This window comes from Marmota flaviventris, chromosome 2 (assembly GCF_047511675.1).
Source record: "Marmota flaviventris isolate mMarFla1 chromosome 2, mMarFla1.hap1, whole genome shotgun sequence".
NCBI lineage: Eukaryota > Metazoa > Chordata > Mammalia > Rodentia > Sciuridae > Marmota > Marmota flaviventris.
The window spans coordinates 152853451-152874155 of record NC_092499.1 but is presented as its reverse complement, the minus strand read 5'-3'; the positions used below and the strand labels follow the sequence as shown (position 1 = coordinate 152874155).

Sequence of the window (20705 nt, the reverse complement as noted above, 5' to 3'; positions counted from 1 at the left end):
TCATGGATTATTAGAGAAGTGATGTCACTTCTGGACAAGAGTGCTCCTATTGGTAAGATATGTTCTCTGGCTTTTTGTCCCTCTTCCAAAAAGATAGGCCATAGTGAAGAATGGTCACCCTATCACCCTGAATCCTGAAGTGAGAAGGTGGCACAGAGCTAGGCCAGTGCATGGTAAATGGGGAGCACAAGAAAAGATGAATCCTTTGTCATTTTGCCCCCAGGTTTTGGAGGTTGATTGTGACTGCATTGGAATCTATCCTGTACCCTGGGGGTGTAACTCAGTGGTAGACCACTTGCCTAATGTGTGCAAGGCCCTGGGTTCCATACCCAGCACTGGAAAAAAAAAAATCTGTCCTGCTATCTATGACATTCTCTCTGTAACAGGTATATGTCAGTGTGTTTATCTCAGAGTCTTCTGGTAATTTTTACTTCTTAATACCTCACATGTCTTCTGTTTGCATATATACCTGAAATTTGTTTTAATTAGATATGCAGATACTGAAGTAAGTATCATAAAGGAAGTTTTCCCTAGAAGCAGGAGGCACAGCATATCATGCAGGGCCACACAGGGAAGCACCAGGGTCTGTCAGGAGGAAGAGGGAGTAAAGGTAAAACATAGACAAAGCCATTTTAATGGTTTCTGTGGGGAGGAATGGGCAAGGCAGGATACGCAGGTTTAGAATCAGCTAGTCTAATAATTTCAGCAGGTTCCAAGGGTAGAACTGTTCATGTTGTTGGTACCTGGCCCTTGGGTGATTAGAGCCAGGGAATATCGGACAAGAATGGAACAGACCAATAAAGGAGCCCAATTAGGGATTGTGGGCTTTGGATTGATTGTTGTCTATAAAAAGTTCACAGGCCTGCAGAGGAGTCTCTTTCTATCTTTAGGAATTAACTGACCCTGGAGGGGACATTCTCCCTGTCAACAAGACTCCAAGATGTAAAAGCATTATAAAGTTCAGAAAATAAAAGACATGACTAACACATCTTTATTGTAAATTGAACCTTAAGCCTTATAAAATTGCTTTCTCCATTTTCATTAATGCTTTGGGAACTGAATCCTCCAATGTTGGTACAAGAGGATGCTCTCTCCGGTGGTGTTTTTGTCTCTGTCTGGTAGATCTGATAAACCAATGAGCATCACTTTTGGATGTCACCTTTCTAAGTCACTTTGCTCTAGATGTGTCTCTTATATGTAGCAAAAGCTAGTCTTTCCTTCCTGAGATTATGTGAACATCTTTTTCTTTGAATAGTTATGTTAAGCCTACTTTAATTTATTGCTATTTGTCTAGTTGTATTATATTCTCTATTTCTATATGTAAATATTTCAAAAAAAAAAAAAGGTGGTAGGGGAAGGATCTCTTGAAAATAGAAGGGAGAATGATAGAGTAGAAGAAGGGGACCAGAAGAGAGGAGTAAGAATAGGAAAGGGAGATATTAGGGAATGAAATTAACCAAATTATATTGTTATATTGTGTGCATGTACAAATAGGTAGGAACAAATCCCGCTATTGTTTGTAATTATAATGCACCAATAAAAATATTTCAAATGTCTTTCATGTTCTCTTAGCTTTTTATGTAAAAATATTTTTCTGCTATTTAGAAAAATTGTTTATTAATAATGTTTACTTTCTAAAAGTCTACATAATATACTATTTCCTTTTTTTAGACATATTAATTCATTCTCTATGATATTCTTCAATGAAATGGGTTTGTGTCTTCTTTCTATACCCTCCTCACTCTCTCTCTCCTACAATCCCTTCTTAAATCAGTAGAATATCTTTTCTCCATTTTACTGTTGGCTTTGTACCATTAAACACGCTTTCATGTATATTTGCTATGTCAACTTTCAACGTTGTCTTTGTATTCCCATGTATTACAGCCGAGACAACTGCAAATGATTCTACTTTCCACCTTTTACCATTTTTATAGACACTGTGAAGTGTCAATGCAGCACCTGGTGGGCAGGGACTGTGATTTGTGAGCCTGTGCACTAAACTGGACATCTCTCCCCACACACAGCCTGTGACTAAGGCTGTTAAGATCGGAATATCTCCCAAGCTGCTGCTTTTCCCATGTTAAGGTTAAAATTAATAATAATAATAATAGAAAAAAAACAAAGAAACTTTGGGATTCTGTTTCTTTTTATTTTCTTTTTTACTTTATGCTTTATTCCTCCCAACTAAGAGAAAATCAAGGTAGTTAATTAAGAAAAATTACATTTATTTGGGGTTTATTAGGGTTGCAATGGGAGACACCAAATTTGTAGCCTTCAAAATATGCTCCAAGGTTTTAGAATATTGGAGCTCCTTTTATAACTTAGAATGCAAAATGGGGCATTAATTACCTCACTTTGTCAGGAATCATGACTGGTGTGAAAAGAGTTTTTAAGAGAAGGATAGGACAGGATCTCAGCCTCTGGCAGGGTGGTGGAGAGTTCACAACTATTACAAAGGCTAGTGAACTTCCTTCCAGAGTCCTGGTCCAGCACAGCCCCCAAGGTCAGCATCTATCTGTGTGGGTATGTGCCTAGTATGTGGCTTAACAAGTCCTCCAGATTCCATTGTAAGTGTCTCAAATCAACGCCATGCCACTTTGATGTTCTTCCTTGCCATTTTCAAAGGGGGATAGGATAGGATAATTAGGCACATAATGTGTGTGGGGCGGGGGAGATGAGACTAGAGACTAGAAATTCACATATTTCAGGTCATTATTTGTGGGTAAAAAATTCTACTTTCAAAGACTGCAGAAGACAATTACCCCCTTGAAAAATGAGAACTACTGGTGAGAAGGTCATTAGTTAATGCACTAATGGGCACCCTTTCTTCCCATGGTTCTTTTCTTCACTGATATCATTATTCATGCATTAATAGGCTTAATAATAATTCTTGTCATTCTAATCCATAGGCAAAAACTGGGACCTGACAGCTGCTCTAAGCGACTATGAGCAACTCCGACAGGTGCACACAGCCAACCTGCCACATGTGTTCAATGAAGGGAGGTGCCCCAAGCAGCCTGAGCGGGAGCTGCCCCAGCCTGGGCACAAGGTGGAGCGGCCCTGCCTGCAGAGGCAGGACGACATTGCCCAAGGTACAGCTGCCTGGAGTGGTGCACCATGGTTTGCAGGTAGATTGGGGTTCCAAAGAATAGCCAGATCATCAGTTCCCTGCTGCAAATAAATTGGACCCTCAGTACATCCTTCCTCACGGTAGGCTGAAATGTCTTCACAGCATACATCCACAGCTGTTACCTCTGCCTCCAAAAGCAGGAATGTGAATCCAATTCCTTTCCTTTGAAAAACAAGTCTTTTAAGAGATTGAAGACTAGCATTCCTCCTAGAGTCCTGATTTTTCCAGACCAAACATCTGTAGTTCTTTCAATTATATCCCAAGCAGCTTGGTCTTCAACTCTGTTCAACATCATGTTCCTTGTTCCCTGTGCTTCAACTTCTCTATTATTCTTTTTTTTTTTTTTCATTACAACAGTAAGATATGCTTATTGTAACAAAGGAAGAATATGGCAATATAAAAGGAAACTTTTTCTTCTCCTAATTCCCAAATCTTACCAGAGTAATAACTACTGATCATCCAGGTCTGCTAGGTATGTTCAAAAGGCAAACACATCAGAGTAAAATGCATATCGTATACTGCGAAGTGATTATTTCCTGAGCAATAAATCATGAACATATTCTTTTAATAGCTAAATTTTACTCTGTAGTATAATTTTTAGACCTATAAAATGGTTATCCAGGTTTTCATTTGGGTTTTTTGTTGTTGTTGTCATCCATTTTCACCTCTATAAGTAATGTGTAAATAACTAGCTTTATACCTGTAAATCTTATATGCTGGTAAGCTTTTTTTTTTTTTTTGTGGTGGTGGTGGTGCTGGGGATTGAACGCAGGGCCTGTGTGCTAGGCAAGCACTCTATCAACCGAGCTATCTCCTCAGTCCATGCTGATGTTTTTCTATCTGTAGGTTAGCATTCCAGTGTAGGCAGGCATACAAACATATGTATGTTTTTAGCTTAATAATATTAGGATTTCTTTCTAAAAACATTTAGGCTTGCTGTGTGTGAATTTGAGTGTCTCCCTCATGCTAGCCAGCACTGGAAGTTATTGCTATGGTTTTACCTGTGTTTCTGTTCTCAAGGGTGAAAAGTGGTGTCTTATTTTAAGCTTAATCTCAAAATTTGTCTGTTAGGCAGTTTGGTTTTCCATTATGCATCCTACCTGTTTGCATATCTAGTCCATTTTTCCTTTGATTGGTTTGCTTTTCCTTATCAACTTGTAGCTTTCTCTTCAATGAAGCCTGCAACACATATGTATTTATATGTGTGTGTCCCACAGGATCACTTGCCTTATGACTTTGTTTACAGAACTCTTTGGCATTCAGAATGTTTACATTATTATATATTCATGGATAGAGAGCTCCTCTCTTGCTTTAGAAAGTCTCCTGGAATATAAAGTCACCACAACGTTGTCCAATAATGTTTGTTTTCAAATTTCATTCTTCAGGTCTTTTCATCAGTTTGAAATTTCTATAAATAATAGCAGAGGATTTTGTTCTGATTTCTTCTGGAATGAGATTGAATTATTCAAGCATCTTTATTGAACAAAGCATCCTTTATCCACTGAACTGAAATGACAACTATTCCATATATTAAATTACCAAATATACCAGAATCTGTTCCAGGACTCTGTCCTGTTCACCCATGTGTCTTGCCCAGCTTGTTACCTCTAACTTATAGTTTTATATAGTATCACTCTATGCTAAAGCAAACCTATTTATTGATTTTTCAAAATTTTTCACTATTTTTGCATGTGTTTTCTGCCATATAAACCTTGAATTTGCAAGTGTGATTGAAATTGAATTTGTTTGTTAGGCAGTTTGGTTTTTAAAATAAAATTTTATTTTATTTTAACCCTTAAGTCCCAAGCTTTTAATTCTACTAACATTGTAACAAAATGATACAGGTGCATTAAAATAACTTACAAATAATAAGCTAGAGCTTACCTTCAGTATTATATTAGTTAATATTATTATATCATAAATAATATATAATTTTATTCTTTTGAGTGATTATATATCATATATATTTAGATTTTAATAGATATATTGCACCTGAGACAATGGGACAAAATGGATTAAGAATAATTGGCATTTGTGATATTTTTCTCCCATTCCAGAACATTATTATACTTCTTCATGTACTCATTTACTGTTAAGACTAGGTATAGAAAAAGCAACTCATTTTTTACTTATCTTTTATTCAGTCACCTATGTAAATTCTCTTAATATTAACAGCGAGTTCCAGGGGATGAATTGGGTTTTCTAGATATATAAAAATCATATCATCTAAAATTATTTTGAATTCTTCTTTAATATTTACCTAATTGGTTCAGTTTTGTCCTCTCATGTTAAGGGAGACCCTCCAAAATTATTGTAAATGTTGTCTTCATTTCTGTAGTTCAGCTTCATTATCTAAGCTATCTTAGATTGTTCTTTTGTCTGCTTACCCTGTTGTCTAAAAAAAAAAAACCACAATTGAGTTAGAAATTATAATATGCATTATCTTTTTTCTCCCTTAATCTTATCCTTTTTTCTGTATTTCTCTTGAGGTTATATGGATAGATGCATATGTTTTTATAAGTGTTAGATCATCTTCTCTAGCGTTCTTATTTTACCAGTATATAAGTTGACACTTTGTCTCATGTAAAGATTTTATCCTTTAATCGGTTCTTGTTGATATTACACTATTACCCTTGCTTTCCGTTGGTTCATATTTGCCTAGAATGTCATTTTCTAAGTTATTTTCAAACTTTTCTTATCTTTTCATAGTAAATGTAGTTCTTGAAGATTATTTATCATCATATTTTTTTTTAATTTTTTATTGTTGGCTGTTCAAAACATTACATAGTTCTTGATATATCATATTTCACAATTTGATTCAAGTGGGTTATGAGCTCCCATTTTTACCCCATATGCAGATTGCAGAATCACATCAGTTACACATCCATTGATTTACATATTGCCATACTAGTGTCTGTTGTATTCTGCTGTCTTTCCTATCCTCTACTATCCCCCCTCCCCTCCCCTCCCCTCCCCTCCCCTCCCCTCCCCTCTTCTCTCTCTGCCCCCTTTACTGACATTCGTTTGTCCCCCTTGTATTATTTTTCCCCTTCCCCTCACTTCCTCTTGTATGTACTTTTGTATAACTCTGAGGGTCTCCTTCCATTTCCATGCATTTTCCCTTCTCTCTCCCTTTCCCTCCCACCTCTCATCCCTGTTTAATGTTAATCTTCTTCTCATGCTCTTCGACCCTACTCTGTTCTTAGTTACTCTCCTTATATCAAAGAAGACATTTGACATTTGTTTTTTAGGGATTGGCTAGCTTCACTTAGCATAATCTGCTCTAATGCCATCCATTTCCCTGTAAATTCTATGATTTTGTCATTTTTTAATGCAGAGTAATACTCCATTGTGTATAAATGCCACATTTTTTTTATCCATTCATCCATTGAAGGGCATCTAGGTTGGTTCCACAGTCTAGCTATTGTGAATTGTGCTGCTATGAACATCGATGTAGCAGTGTCCCTGTAGCATGCTCTTTTTAGGTCTTTAGGGAATAGACCGAGAAGGGGAATAGCTGGGTCAAATGGTGGCTCCATTCCCAGCTTTCCAAGAAATCTCCATACTGCTTTCCAAATTGGCTGCACCAATTTGCAGTCCCACCAGCAATGTACAAGTGTACCCTTTTCCCCACATCCTCGCCAGCACTTGTTGTTGTTTGACTTCATAATGGCTGCCAATCTAACTGGAGTGAGATGGTATCTTAGGGTGGTTTTGATTTGCATTTCTCTGACTGCTAGAGATGGTGAGCATTTTTTCATGTACTTGTTGATTGACTGTATGTCCTCCTCTGAGAAGTGTCTGTTCAGGTCCTTGGCCCATTTGTTGATTGGGTTGTTTGTTCTCTTATTGTCTAATTTTTTGAGCTCTTTGTATACTCTGGATATTAGGGCTCTATCTGAAGTGTGAGGAGTAAAGATTTGTTCCCAGGATGTAGGCTCTCTATTTACCTCTCTTATTGTATCTTTTGCTGAGAAAAAACTTTTTAGTTTGAGTAAGTCCCATTTGTTGATTCTAGTTATTAACTTTTGTGCTATGGGTGTCCTATTGAGGAATTTGGAGCCCGACCCCACCGACTGTAGATCGTAGCCAACTTTTTCTTCTATCAGACGGCGCGTCTCTGATTTGATATCAAGCTCCTTGATCCATTTTGAATTAACTTTTGTGCATGGCGAGAGAAAGGGATTCAGTTTCATTTTGTTGCATATGGATTTCCAGTTTTCCCAGCACCATTTGTTGAAGATGCTATCCTTCCTCCATTGCATGCTTTTAGACCCTTTATCAAATATAAGATAGTTGTAGTTTTGTGGATTGGTTTCTGTGTCCTCTATTCTGTACCATTGGTCCACCCGCCTGTTTTGGTACCAGTACCATGCTGTTTTTGTTACTATTGCTCTGTAATATAGTTTGAAGTCTGGTATCGCTATACCGCCTGATTCACACTTCCTGCTTAGCATTGTTTTTGCTATTCTGGGTCTTTTATTTTTCCATATGAATTTCATGATTGCTTTCTCTATTTCTACAAGAAATGCCGTTGGGATTTTGATTGGCATTGCATTAAACCTATAGAGAACTTTTGGTAATATCGCCATTTTGATGATGTTAGTTCTGCCTATCCATGAACAGGGTATATTTTTCCATCTTCTAAGATCTTCTTCTATTTCTCTCTTTAGGGTTCTGTAGTTTTCATTGTATAAGTCTTTCACCTCTTTTGTTAGGTTGATTCCCAAGTATTTTATTTTTTTTGAAGATATTGTGAATGGAGTGGTTGTCCTCATTTCCATTTCAGAGGATTTGTCGCTGATATACAGGAATGCCTTTGATTTATGCGTGTTGATTTTATATCCTGCCACTTTGCTGAATTCATTTATTAGCTCTAATAGTTTCTTTGTAGACCCTTTTGGGTCTGCTAGGTATAGAATCATGTCATCTGCAAATAGTGATAATTTAAGTTCTTCTTTTCCTATTTTGATGCCTTTAATTTCTTTCGTCTGTCTAATTGCTCTGGCCAGTGTTTCGAGAACTATGTTGAACAGAAGTGGTGAGAGAGGGCATCCCTGTCTTGTTCCAGATTTTAGAGGGAATGCCTTCAATTTTTCTCCATTCAGAATGATGCTAGCCTGAGGCTTAGCATAGATTGCTTTTACAATATTGAGGTATGTTCCTGTTATCCCTAGTTTTTCTAGAGTTTTGAACATAAAGGGATGCTGTACTTTGTCGAATGCTTTTTCCGCATCTATCGAGATGATCATATGGTTCTTATTTTTAAGTCTATTGATGTGGTGAATAACATTTATTGATTTCCTTATATTGAACCAGCCTTGCATCCCAGGGATGAATCCTACTTGATCATGGTGCACAATTTTTTTGATGTGCCTTTGTATCCGAGTGGCCAGAATTTTATTGAGGATTTTTGCATCTAGGTTCATTAGAGATATTGGTCTGTAGTTTTCTTTCTTTGAAGTGTCTTTGTCTGGTTTAGGTATCAGGGTGATGTTGGCCTCGTAGAATGAATTTGGAAGTTCTCCCTCTTTTTCTATTTCCTGAAGTAGCTTGAAAAGTATTGGTATTAGTTCCTCTTTAAAGGTTTTGTAAAACTCTGCTGTATACCCATCCTGTCCTGGGCTTTTCTTAGTTGGTAGTCTTTTGATGGTTTCTTCTATTTCCTCAATTGATATTGGTCTGTTTAGGTTGTCTATATCCTCCTGACTCAATCTGGGCAGATCATATGACTTAAGAAATTTATCTATGCCTTCACTATCTTCTAATTTATTGGAGTATAAGGATTCAAAATAATTTTTGATTATCTTCTGTATTTCTGAAGTGTCTGTTGTGATATTGCCTCTTTCATCCCGTATGTTAGTGATTTGAGTTCTCTCTCTTCTTCTCTTCGCTAGCATGGCTAAGGGTCTGTCGATTTTGTTTATTTTTTCAAAGAACCAACTTTTAGTTTTGTCAATTTTTTCAATTGTTTCTTTTGTTTCGATTTCATTAATTTCAGCTCTGATTTTAATTATTTCTTGCCTTCTACTTCTTTTGCTGTTGTTTTGCTCTTCTTTTTCTAGGATTTTGAGATGAAGTATGAGATCATTTATTTGTTGGTTTTTTCTTGTTTTAAGGAATGAACTCCAAGCAATGAATTTTCCTCTTAGAACTGCTTTCAATGTGTCCCATAGATTCCGATATGTTGTGTCTGTGTTTTCATTAATCTCTAAGAATTTTTTAATTTCCTCCTTGATGTCTTCTATAACCCATTGATCATTCAGTAACCTATTGTTCATTCTCCAAGTGATATATTCTTTTTCCTTCCTTCTTTTATCGTTGATTTTCAGTTCCATTCCATTATGATCAGATAGGATGCATGGTATTATCTCTACTCCTTTGTATTGTCTAAGAGTTTCCCTGTGGCATAATATATGATCTATTTTTGAGAAGGATCCATGTGCTGCTGAGAAAAAAGTGTAACTGTTTGATGTTGGGTGGTATATTCTATATATGTCAATTAAGTCTAGGTTATTAATTGTGTTATTGAGTTCTATAGTTTCCTTATTCAACTTTTGTTTGGAAGATCTGTCCAGTGGTGAGAGAGGTGTGTTGAAGTCTCCCATGATTATTGTATGGTGGTCTATTAGACTCTTGAACTTGAGAAGAGTTTGTTTGATGAACATAGCTGCACCATTGTTTGGGGCATATATATTTATGATTGTTATGTCTTGTTGGTGTATGGTTCCCTTGAGCAGTATGTAGTGTCCCTCTTTATCCCTTTTGATTAACTTTGGCTTAAAATCTATTTTATTTGATATGAGTATGGATACTCCTGCTTGTTTCCGAAGTCCATATGAGTGATATGATTTTTCCCAACCTTTCACCTTCAGCCTATGTATGTCTTTTCCTATCAAATGCGTCTCCTGTAGGCAGCATATTGTTGGGTCTTGTTTTGTGATCCATTCTACTAGCCTGTGTCTCTTGATTGGTGAGTTTAAGCCATTAACATTTAGGGTTATTATTGAGATATGGGTTGTTCTTCCAGCCATATTTGTTTATTTATGTTACTAAACATGGTTTGTTTTCCACTTTGATTATTTTCCCCCCTTTAGTGTCCTACCTCCCACTGTTGGTTTTCATTGTTATTTTCCATTTCCTCTTCCTGTAATGTTTTGCCAAGGATGTTTTGAAGAGATGGTTTTCTAGCTGCAAATTCTTTTAACTTTTGTTTATCGTGGAAGGTTTTAATTTCATCTTCCATCCTGAAGCTTAATTTCGCTGGAAACACAATTCTTGGTTGGAACCCATTTTCTTTCAGTGTTTGAAATATGTTATTCCAGGATCTTCTAGCTTTCAGAGTCTGTGTTGAAAGATCAGCTGTTATCCTGATTGGCTTACCCCTAAATGTGATCTGCTTCCTTTCTCTTGTAGCTTTTAAAATTCTCTCCTTATTCTGTATGTTGGGCATCTTCATTATAATGTGTCTAGGTGTGGGTCTCTTATGATTTTGCACATTCGGCGTCCTGTAGGCTTCTAGGATTTGGGGTTCTGTCTCATTCTTCAAGTCTGGGAAGTTTTCTCGAATTATTTCATTGAATAGATTGCTCATTCCTTTGGTTTGAAACTCTGTTCCTTCCTGTATCCCAATGACTCTTAAATTTGGTCTCTTGATGTTATCCCATATTTCTTGGATGTTCTGCTCATGGTTTCTTAACAGTCTTGCTGAGCTGTCTATGTTCTTTTCAAGTTGAAATACTTTATCTTCATTGTCTGATGTTCTGTCTTCTAAGTGTTCTACTCTGCTGGTAGTATTCTCAATTGAGTTTTTAAGTTGGCTTATTGCTTCCTGCATTTCTAGGATTTCTGTTTGTTTGTTTTTTATAACCTCTAGTTCCCTGTATAGTTGATCTTTTGCTTCTTGGATTTGTTTATGTAATTCATTGTTGAAGTGATCTTTCATTGTCTGATTTTGCTGTCTGATGTCTTCCTTGAGACTCCAGATCATCTGAAGCATGTATATCCTGAATTCTTTATCTGACATTCCATCAGCTGCAGCTATTACCTCTTCTAAAGTTGAGTTGACCTGCAATGCTTGTGGTCCTTTCTTTCCTTGTCTCTTCATACTGTTCGCGTTCCTTTCTTCTTGGTGAAACTGTTGTGCTATTGAATTTTCCCCCTATATATTTATATTGGTCTTGTATAGTTGCAAAGTCTCCCTCGCAGGCGCGGGCGGCGGCTCTGCCCCTCCACCAATTGGGGCAATGTGCCTACCACGCCGGCAGGCCGCTGGGCCTGCTCTGCCAGTCGGTAGCAGGTCCGCTGTCCTTGCAGGCGCGGGCGGCGGCTCTGTCCCTCTGCGGGCCGCTAGGCTTGTTCTGTCGGTGGTCGCAGTTCTGCCTACTTTGCAGGCGCAGGCAGCGGCACTGCCCCTCTGCAGGCCTCTGGGGCTGTACTGCCAGTGGGTCGCAGGTCCGCCTACTGTTGCAGGCGTGGGGGGGGGGCGGCTCTACCCTTCCTCAGGCCACTGGGCCTGTTCTGTCTCTCGATTGCAGGTCTGACCTGTTCTGATGGTGGTCTCAGTTCCGACTACCTTGCAGGCGCGGGGGGGAGGGGGCGGCTCTGCCTCTCAGCAGGCCGCTGCTCCTCTTCTGCCGGTGGGTCGCAGGCCCGCCTACCTTGCAGGAGTGATAGGAAGCTCTGTCCCGCCGCGGGCCACTGGGCCTTTTCTGTCGGTGGTCACCCTTCCCCTACCTGGCAGGCGAGGGGGGTGGGGGGCGGCTCTGCCCCTCAGCAGGCCGCTGGGCCTGCTCTGTGTTTGGTCCCAGTTCCCTCTACTATGCCGGCGCAGGGGGAGGGGGCGGCTCAGCCTCTCAGCAGGCGGCTGCACCTCTTCTGCCGGTGGGTCGCAGGCCCGCCTACCTTGCAGGAGTGATTGGAAGCTCTGTCCCGCCGCAGGCCACTGGGCCTTTTCTGTCGGTGGTCACCCTTCCCCTACCTGGCAGGCGAGGGGGGTGGGGGGCGGCTCTGCCCCTCAGCAGGCCGCTGGGCCTGCTTTGTGTTTGGTCCCAGTTCCCTCTACTATGCCGGCGCAGGGGGAGTGGGTGGCTCAGCCTCTCCGCAGGCGGCTGCTCCTCTTCTGCCAGTGGGTCGCAGGCCCGCCTACCTTGCAGGAGTGATTGGAAGCTCTGTCCCGCCGCGGGCCACTGGGCCTTTTCTGTCGGTGGTCACCCTTCCCCTACCTGGCAGGCGAGGGGGGTGGGGGGCGGCTCTGCCCCTCAGCAGGCCGCTGGGCCTGCTCTGTGATTGGTCCCAGTTCCCTCTACTATGCCGGCGCAGGGGGAGGGGGCGGCTCAGCCTCTCAGCAGGCGGCTGCTCCTCTTCTGCCGGTGGGTCGCAGGCCCGCCTACCTTGCAGGAGTGATTGGAAGCTCTGTCCCGCCCTGGGCCACTGGGCCTTTTCTGTCTGTGGTCACCCTTCCCCTACCTCATCATATTTTTTGTATTATTCAAGAGTCTTTGTCTTTCAAGTATGGAATTTAATTCACTTAGTTTACCATTAGTTTATTTAGTTTTCAATTTCTTCATATCTGTATTTCTTTACGTTTTATGTTTTATTTGACAAGCTTTTTCATGTGCTTTTCTCTTTTCTATCTTTTGTTTCTTTCTAATTTTTTCTACTTCTCAAAAGTATGCATTCTATTTTTACTTGGGTGAACATTACCTCTAATCTACTAAAACCTGTATTTAGGTTTTCTTTTTATGATTTTAAAAAACTTGTTGACGACTATATTTTACCCTGAAAAATACATGTGTATCCATGTGTTCTTACCTTCCCTCTTTCTACCTCCACTTGGCCTTAATCATATTTAGGTTCTTTTTGTTGCCTTTGTATATTTTGTAAAGAAGTAATTAACTTCTTCATTTGCTCATATTTGCAGTCACATGTCACAAACTGACATTTCGGTGACGACAATCTACACCTACAATGGTGGTCCCATAGTTTATCATGGAGCTGAGAATTTCTTGTCAGTCACCTTTGATGTCACAGCCAATGTAATAATACAGTGTAGCACATCATTCATGTGTTTGTGGTGATGCTGGTGTAAGCAGAGCTATTTCACTGCCAGTCATATAAAAGTATGATGCATTAATTATCATTACCAAGTATTGATATTTGATATTAAATTACATGTTACTTGATAAGGAAGGATAATATGATGGGCTAGGTATGTGGCTCAGCAGTAGAGCATTTGCCTAGCATGGGCAAAACCCATGTTCAATCCCCAGCACTGCCAAAAAAAAAGAAAAGCATAAAAAATAACAGGTGACTGTTAATGTGTGTTACTGGTTTTCGCTATAGTATCCTTTTTGTCATTATTTTAGAGTGTGATCCTACTTATAAAAATATAGTTTAGTGTGAAACAGTGTGCCGGGTTACACTAGCAACAGCATTACACTTGTAGTGTTGACCATGTCTCTTGATTGCAGGCGGCCACATCAAGAGAATGTCTTATATCATCTGTGTCTCTTATAAGCACACTCTGTAAAATTTACCCTATGATGCATTCCTCAGAATATATCCTTGTCCTCAAGAGACACATGTCTATTTTCATTTCTCTGTTGCTGAAAGAATATTTCCTCAAAGACTACTTCCAGAGTGTTTTGGCCTAGTGAATCTCCTAAGGCCTTAAGTGCCTGTATACATTTACTTGATAGACTTACATTTTTGTTTAGTGGAATAAAAATTCTGAGTTCAAATTATTTTCCTTGAACTCTTTGCAACCCTTCTTCCATTGTCTTCTTATTTCATATCTGCTAAGAGCTTTGCTTGACCCTGATATCCTGACCTCCTAATTCATTTTCTACATGCATCCACTTTGAGTCAACATTTGCATTTTTCATTACAAATTAGTTCTTTGTCATTAGTAGCATTTCATACTCGAATATTCTCTTTATCTCATTGAACATGTTTATGAGGTTCATTTTTAAATTTGGTCCATTTGTGGACTTCCCTTAACCATGCTTGCACTCATCAGATGTTTCCCACATTTCCTTGTGAGCTCCTAGTGCCTGTGGTTATCAGCCATATCAGCCCACAGCATACTTCAGGCAAAGGCATTGGGCTCTGGACTAGTCTTCCTCTGAAAGAGACTGTGAAAGAAAAGCACTGAAGTGAAAAAGCCTCAATTTTTTCTTTTATTTTAAATTGACATATAATATTCATATGTATTAATGGGGTATGGAGGGTATCTCAATACACATATACAATGTATTATGATCAAATCAGGGTAATTAGCATTTCCATCATCTCAAACATTTGTCATTTCTTTGTGTTATAAACATTCAAAATCCTTTCTTCTAGCTATTTTTGAAATACACAATACATTATTATTAACTACAGTAATCCTTTTTTGCTGTGGAACCCTAGAATTTATTACCCAATCTTGCTGTAATTTTGTAGCCAATCACCAACCTCAGTTTATCTTTCTTTCAGCCCCCAACCCCTAGCCTCTGATAACCACTATTTTACTCTCTACTTCTTTAAGATCAGTTGTTTTTGCTTCTACACCTGAGTGAGATATTGTGGAATTTGCCTTTCTGTGTCTGACTTAGTTCACTTAATGATCTCTAGTTCATCCATGTTGTCACAAATGACAGAATCTCATTCTTTTATGGCTGTATGGTATTCTGTTGCATATATGCACTAGATTTTCTCTATCTATTCATCCACTGGTGGACACTTAGGTTGTTCCATTTCTTGACTGTTATGCTGCAGTGTTCATGGGAATGCAATGTCTTAACATACTCACTTCCTTTCCTTCGGATATATACCCACTCTTGGGATTGCTGAGCCTTGAATGTTTTAATTCAGGCTCTAAACTTTCCCTACTTGCTGTCTTCCCCATAGTTGGCTTTTCTCCTCAGGGAACCTCCCAGCATCACTGTTCAAGAAATGGCTTGTTTCCAGGGGCTGTCTACTCTCTGGTAACTGCCAGGCTGTCAGGGTGTGTCAGGGTATGTGTGCTCACTGTTTTTGGTGCCTCTTCCTGGCAGTATCCTTCAGCAGGCATTGGCTCGAGCAGCTCTTCACCAACACTGCAGTGACAATGGGGGAGGCAGTGACCTGCCAGGGCTCTGCTGGGGAGACCAAAGGCACAACCAGAATGCCCTCCCCAGCCCCAGCCTGTGGAGCCTCACCCATTCCCACCCCTCTGCTCCTATGCATCCCTGGAGAAGGTTTAGGGGAAGAATGCTGAGGCTTGTGCACTGTCTTGTGCTTCTTGTTATATTGTTCTCAAGGTCTGCTTCCTTTCTGCCATTAGATCTGGTTCAGGAGGGACTACTTTGACAGGTGTGTTCTTCCATTCTCCCCGAGGGCCTACAGACTGTCCATGCCTTCAGACTCACAGAGTTAAGCTCTTAGTCCCTCTCAGGCAGCAATAGTTCCAGGCAGGTGCCAATACGGAAGTTCCTGCTCAAACATATGTTTGCGGGCAGCAAACATCCTTGCCATTATCTTATCCTCCTGTGAGAATACTAGAAGGACCTGCTTCTCGGCTTCTAGAGCAATTGACAGAATCATGGCCTAATAAGTGTCACTGGCACCTGCTCTGTTGAAATTTTACCAGATATTATTTTCAAGAAATAAAAAGAATCTATCATAGTAAAATAAGTCTACAAGACAGATATATTGATTTTTAATAAAACAAATTAAATAGTTTCTGAATCAAGTTTATGTCTCTCCTAGTTGAGGTCTTTCAGAAATCGAAGTGTGATAAAAAAAAATAAAATAAAGCATTCCACAGTCTAAATCATAGGTAAGCGAATGATGGCCCTAAAACAAAATCTGGCTGCTGCCTGTTTTCTAAATAATTTCTTTATTGGAACACCCTCATGCCCATTCACATATGTATTGTTTATGCCTGTTTTAATGCTATTGAGTATTCAATACTAAGTCTGTGTGGCCTACAGAGTCTAAAATATTTGTATCTGTCTCTCAATGAAAGTTTTGTCCACCTGCTTTAAAATGTACCCAGGATTATTTTAATCAAGTATTGTAAGACACACAAACACAGAAAGGATGGAGGAAAGAAGGTTTTCCTCACAATTGCCTGGAAACTGCATTCCATGTGGAGGCACACAGGGTGGGTCAGGAAGCAGGGTTGGGAGGGGAGCATGGGTGAGATCTCTTATTATGTGTTCTGTGGAAAGGCAAGCAGATCTTGGACTGGCTAGTTGCCATCATTTCAGTGGGCTCTGAGGCATGGGGCCTGTCTTTGATTGTCTGGTACCTGGACCCAAGGGTGATTAAAGCAACGAAATATTGGGTCCTGGGTCCCCAGAGCCAGACAGAAGACCTGGTTCAAACTCTGGATTACTTGGTTTGTATATGAAACATTCACTCCTTAGAGTCTTCCTCTAAGACTTGCTTGGCCTTGGGTGGGGCATCTTCTCCCCAGTCAGCTAGGCTCCAGATGCCTGAGCTTTAGAAACACACACACACAAAAAAAAAAAAAAAAACCAGAAATACAGTCATGTACCTCCCCTGGCCTAAATCATCAATGTTGGAGTTGGCTTTATCAGCAGGTGGGAAATTCTATACATGCTCCCACTGTGATTTTATTTTTTTATCTTCCTATTTCATGAGGCACAACTGTGAACATGGTAATTCTTATAAAATGTTTTATTCATTTATACCTCTAAAAGAAGAATCACTGGGTTCACGTTTAAAGAATCAGGGCTGAGAGTGTGACTGAGTGCACTTGCCTAGCACGTAGAAGGCACTGGGTTCCATCCCCAGCACTGAAAAATAAAAGTCAGTATGTGAGTATGTGTGGTTACTGTGCAGTCGTGGAGGTGATGATAGGGACAGAGAGGTGTCAGAATTAGAAACATATATTTGTAATTATATGATCTTCAATTTATCTGTTTTAGTTAAAAAATGCTTTTTCTTGAGACTAATTCCAAATATTTCATGTTTAAATTTTCTTAATCACTTTTTACCTCTAATCACAATGTTTGTAAGATCCTAATTGCATCTTATAAATTGATAAATTGTTACCGATTGTTAAATGCAGAAGGAGAATGGTTGCCCCTGGTTAAAAAATTCCCACTGTTTTGCAGCAGCCTTGTGAGCTGACTGGGGAGAAGATGCCCAACCCAAGACCAACAGATTATGGGTGTGCATGGCCCCTCGATTCTCTAACATCTGATGTCCATTTCCATTACACCCCAAAGATGGGGCAGTTCCAGGCAGTTTCTTCTTTCTCAGACTCAAAAACAAATTCTATGAAAAATACGTGAGCTCAGCATGGTATGCAAGAGGCAGATCTACTTGGGGTCTCCTTGGCTCCTGCTCTTAGAGATCTGGAACAAGTGAGGAAACAATGGTCATCAACACATGACAGGTCCAAGTGTTCCAGTTTTCTTCTTTTTAAAGGCCTGTGATTTTACATCTCTTTTTGCATTTTCTCAAAATTTAAAACAATTTAGTCCTGTTGTCTCAGAATGAAATTGCGGGCAAATCAAAACCATCTATTCTGAAATATATTCTGTGTCTTTGACTTTCCATTCATTTAAGTGGGCAAATACATGAGACTTCTATGAATTAATTTTGAATTTAAAAACTAACACAGGATCAAAAGCCTCTGCCTATTAGTCTGTTCTAGCCAAATTCTATTAACGTCATTTCTCTCTGCTAATCCTATAAATGAGCATGTAGGAAGCTCCTGCTCTGGAGGAAGGTGCAGGCTGGGATTTTCTGTGTGTCCATAGTATGTCCGCTAGCAGTGCACCTCCAGGGGGCATCCTTACCAGTGAGCAGGCTCATCTGAAATAAAATGGGGGTCTTTATAAATCAAGGGAATATACTTAGGAATTCACCACAGGGTTTATAAAATAATCAAGGCCAAACACTGGTGATCCTCCTTTCCTGAGGAAAATAAGAGAACTGTTGTTAAAAGTTACAAATACTCACTGTAACAAAGAAAAATTATTTCCCACATCAAGAATTCCTGTTTAAGTTAAATGTAGCCATCAAACACAGGGCTTTAAAAAGTAAAAATGCTTTTCTGCATTAAGAGAACAAAGATGCATACTTTTTAGGTGATTCTACACTGCATTACTATTCATTGGTTAGAAAGCCTAGACTAGAACAAGACCAGAGTGGACCATCATATCTGATAATGCTGTGACATAAGTATTTACAGGTGGAAAAGAAACACAAGTAAAGATTCATGTTTATATCCCAAGGATGTTCATGTGGGAGGTGTTTATCAGAGGAACGTTAGTAAAAATCTTAGAAACAGGCAAAAAAGCTTGAGTAGGTCACTTATTTCTTTAAATACGTAAATGGAAAAAATAATAATAATAAGGAGCCACCCTTGTGCCATTCAATGCTAGGAGAGGACAGCTCTGATGAATTGAGTTAAATGTAACTACAGACCCAAAAGCAAGCCTGGTGCCCTGTGACAATTTTAATGTGCACTTGTGCAGTGGAGTTGCAGCTCACCTCTGAGCGCTTCTGTGCTAGGCATGAGGAAGTGACACACTGGGTGGTGGAAATTTTAGTTGCACAGCAGAAGGGCCTGCAGGGTAGAAATATGCTTGTGTATATCTGTGTGCCTATGTATAAATTTGTGTGTGGTGTGTGCATACACATGTGTTTGGGTGTCATGTGTGCATGCATGAGGACTTTTGTGTGTTCCCATGTATTTGCATGTACACAGAGCCACACTTAGACTTACTCTGGCTGTCTTTCCTTCTTCCCTGCAGAAAAGCGACTTTCCCGGGGGATTTCTCACGCCAGCTCAGCCATTGTCTCCTTGGCCCGGTCACACGTAGCAAATGAATGCAACAATGAACAGTTCCCTCTGGAGATGCCAATCTACACATTCCAGTTGCCAGATCTGAGTGTGTACAGTGAGGACTTCAGGAGCTTCATCGAGCGGGACTTGATAGAGCAGGCAACGATGGTAGCTTTGGAGCAGGCAGGTGAGTTGCTTCTGCCATCAGGCTCACTTTCCTTAGGTTCAGTGACTGAGCAAGCTGGCCTAACCCACTCAGTGAGCAAGAGGGAGATGCATGTTCTGAGGTTCCCAGCAGTGATCCATCAGGACTCTCAGTGCTGGTACCAAACCTTCTGTAAAGACTGAATGTGATCCCACCTGGGCTGGCAGGATGTAGGGCATATGAGCAGGTTATGCTTTGCTGATATTTTCTGAGTTGTTTCCTTTGTTCCTAAATCCCAGCCACTCCTCCAAGAGAACTCCATGCTTCTCTGCCTTGCTTCTCTCTTTTACCCATCTTGCTCCTCCATGGATGATGAACAAAAGATAAGAAAGATCCTGAGCTTAAAAGAAAAATAGGAGACTCTTGTCTATTCCCATGTACATGAGCAAGTTGTGTAACCTCTCTGGGCCTCAGCTGTCCATCTGCAAAGGTGAGAACACAGCTGGCCTGGTGAAGCTCTCTGAGTACTCAGTGGCACATGCCTCATGTAGCTGTCAGTCCCTTGCCCTCTCAGCCTTTCTGGCCTCTGGGTTGAGGAAGCAAAGCCTAAGTTCAGTCTCCTTCTCCTGAACATTTCCTCTTCACCCTAACATTCCAACAAGGAAGACACTCAGGGATCAACACAAATGTCTCTTCTTTGAAGTCCCTCTGGAAAAAGTAAGTAGTTCAAACCCAATGTCTGCAACAGAAAAAGGTTCTTCTTGAGGCAAAGCTATATACCTATCCACTCTTGATCATTTGCAGTACAAATTATAGCAAAACTACATTCATAACTTTACAAACATAATATAGAAGACTATGTGCCCTTCTTCCCAAGCCACGCACCTCATGGTGAGGTCCTTACCTGCCAGCATGCACTGGCAGTGGACATAGAGTGAGTTCTCAATCCGTGGGAACCATTTCTGCTGGAGACGGGAAGCACAGCCTTCTCATTCTGATTGGCCTTCAGCCAGTTCTTTCTGTCTGCTGGGGAGTGGCCTCACTTCCAGATCCCTGGCCCTTGAAGATGTACCCCATTGTGACATTCCAGACAAACAGGAAAGCAGAGCTGGCTAGAGGAGAGAGTGTTCTGCTGAGGGCTGCAGCCAACAATGCACTCTTAGAGAATGGAGCTTCTTTTATCTCTTGGCCAAAACCCAATGAAAATTGCTAAGCACCTTTGAGTGTTTCAGAAAAATCCAGTAATGAAGGATCTACAGGTTATACATTGGTGGGTGGACTAGTCGGGACCCTAGTAGGAAAGAAAGATGACCCACAATACCTAATGAGATGAAGGGATTCTGTAAAGGGACTGTTTGCTGAGGAATGGGCAGGGTTTGTGGATACCAGTGATCGACAGTGCCATGCCAGGCAGTAGCCCTGGAGAGGCCATTGCCACCCTTGTGCAGATCAGAGAGGCAAGGGGTGAGAGTAGCTGTATGGAGAGAGCTGTGGCTTTGGAGAGAGAGAAAATGATGGAGAAATAAGACTCCAACCACATTCTTCTTCCACCATGCAAGCTCTGACCAGTGCCGTTCACTAGTAGGATAAATGGCAGAGATTTCATTGATGTGGTCCATGTCACCTTCTGGGTGGAGAAT

The 20705-nt window shown here is 40.3% G+C and overlaps 1 protein-coding gene across 1 annotated transcript in view; it reads left to right on the top strand.

The window, feature by feature from the left end:
- The window catches only part of Otud7a (OTU deubiquitinase 7A), a 136531-nt gene that overhangs the window by 45051 nt on the left and 70775 nt on the right, over positions 1-20705 (top strand). The window contains exons 3-4 of the mRNA XM_027955887.2: positions 2910-3092; positions 18889-19107. Coding sequence (XP_027811688.2) covers positions 2910-3092; positions 18889-19107 — 402 coding nt within the window. The remainder of the gene's footprint in view (positions 1-2909; positions 3093-18888; positions 19108-20705) is intronic.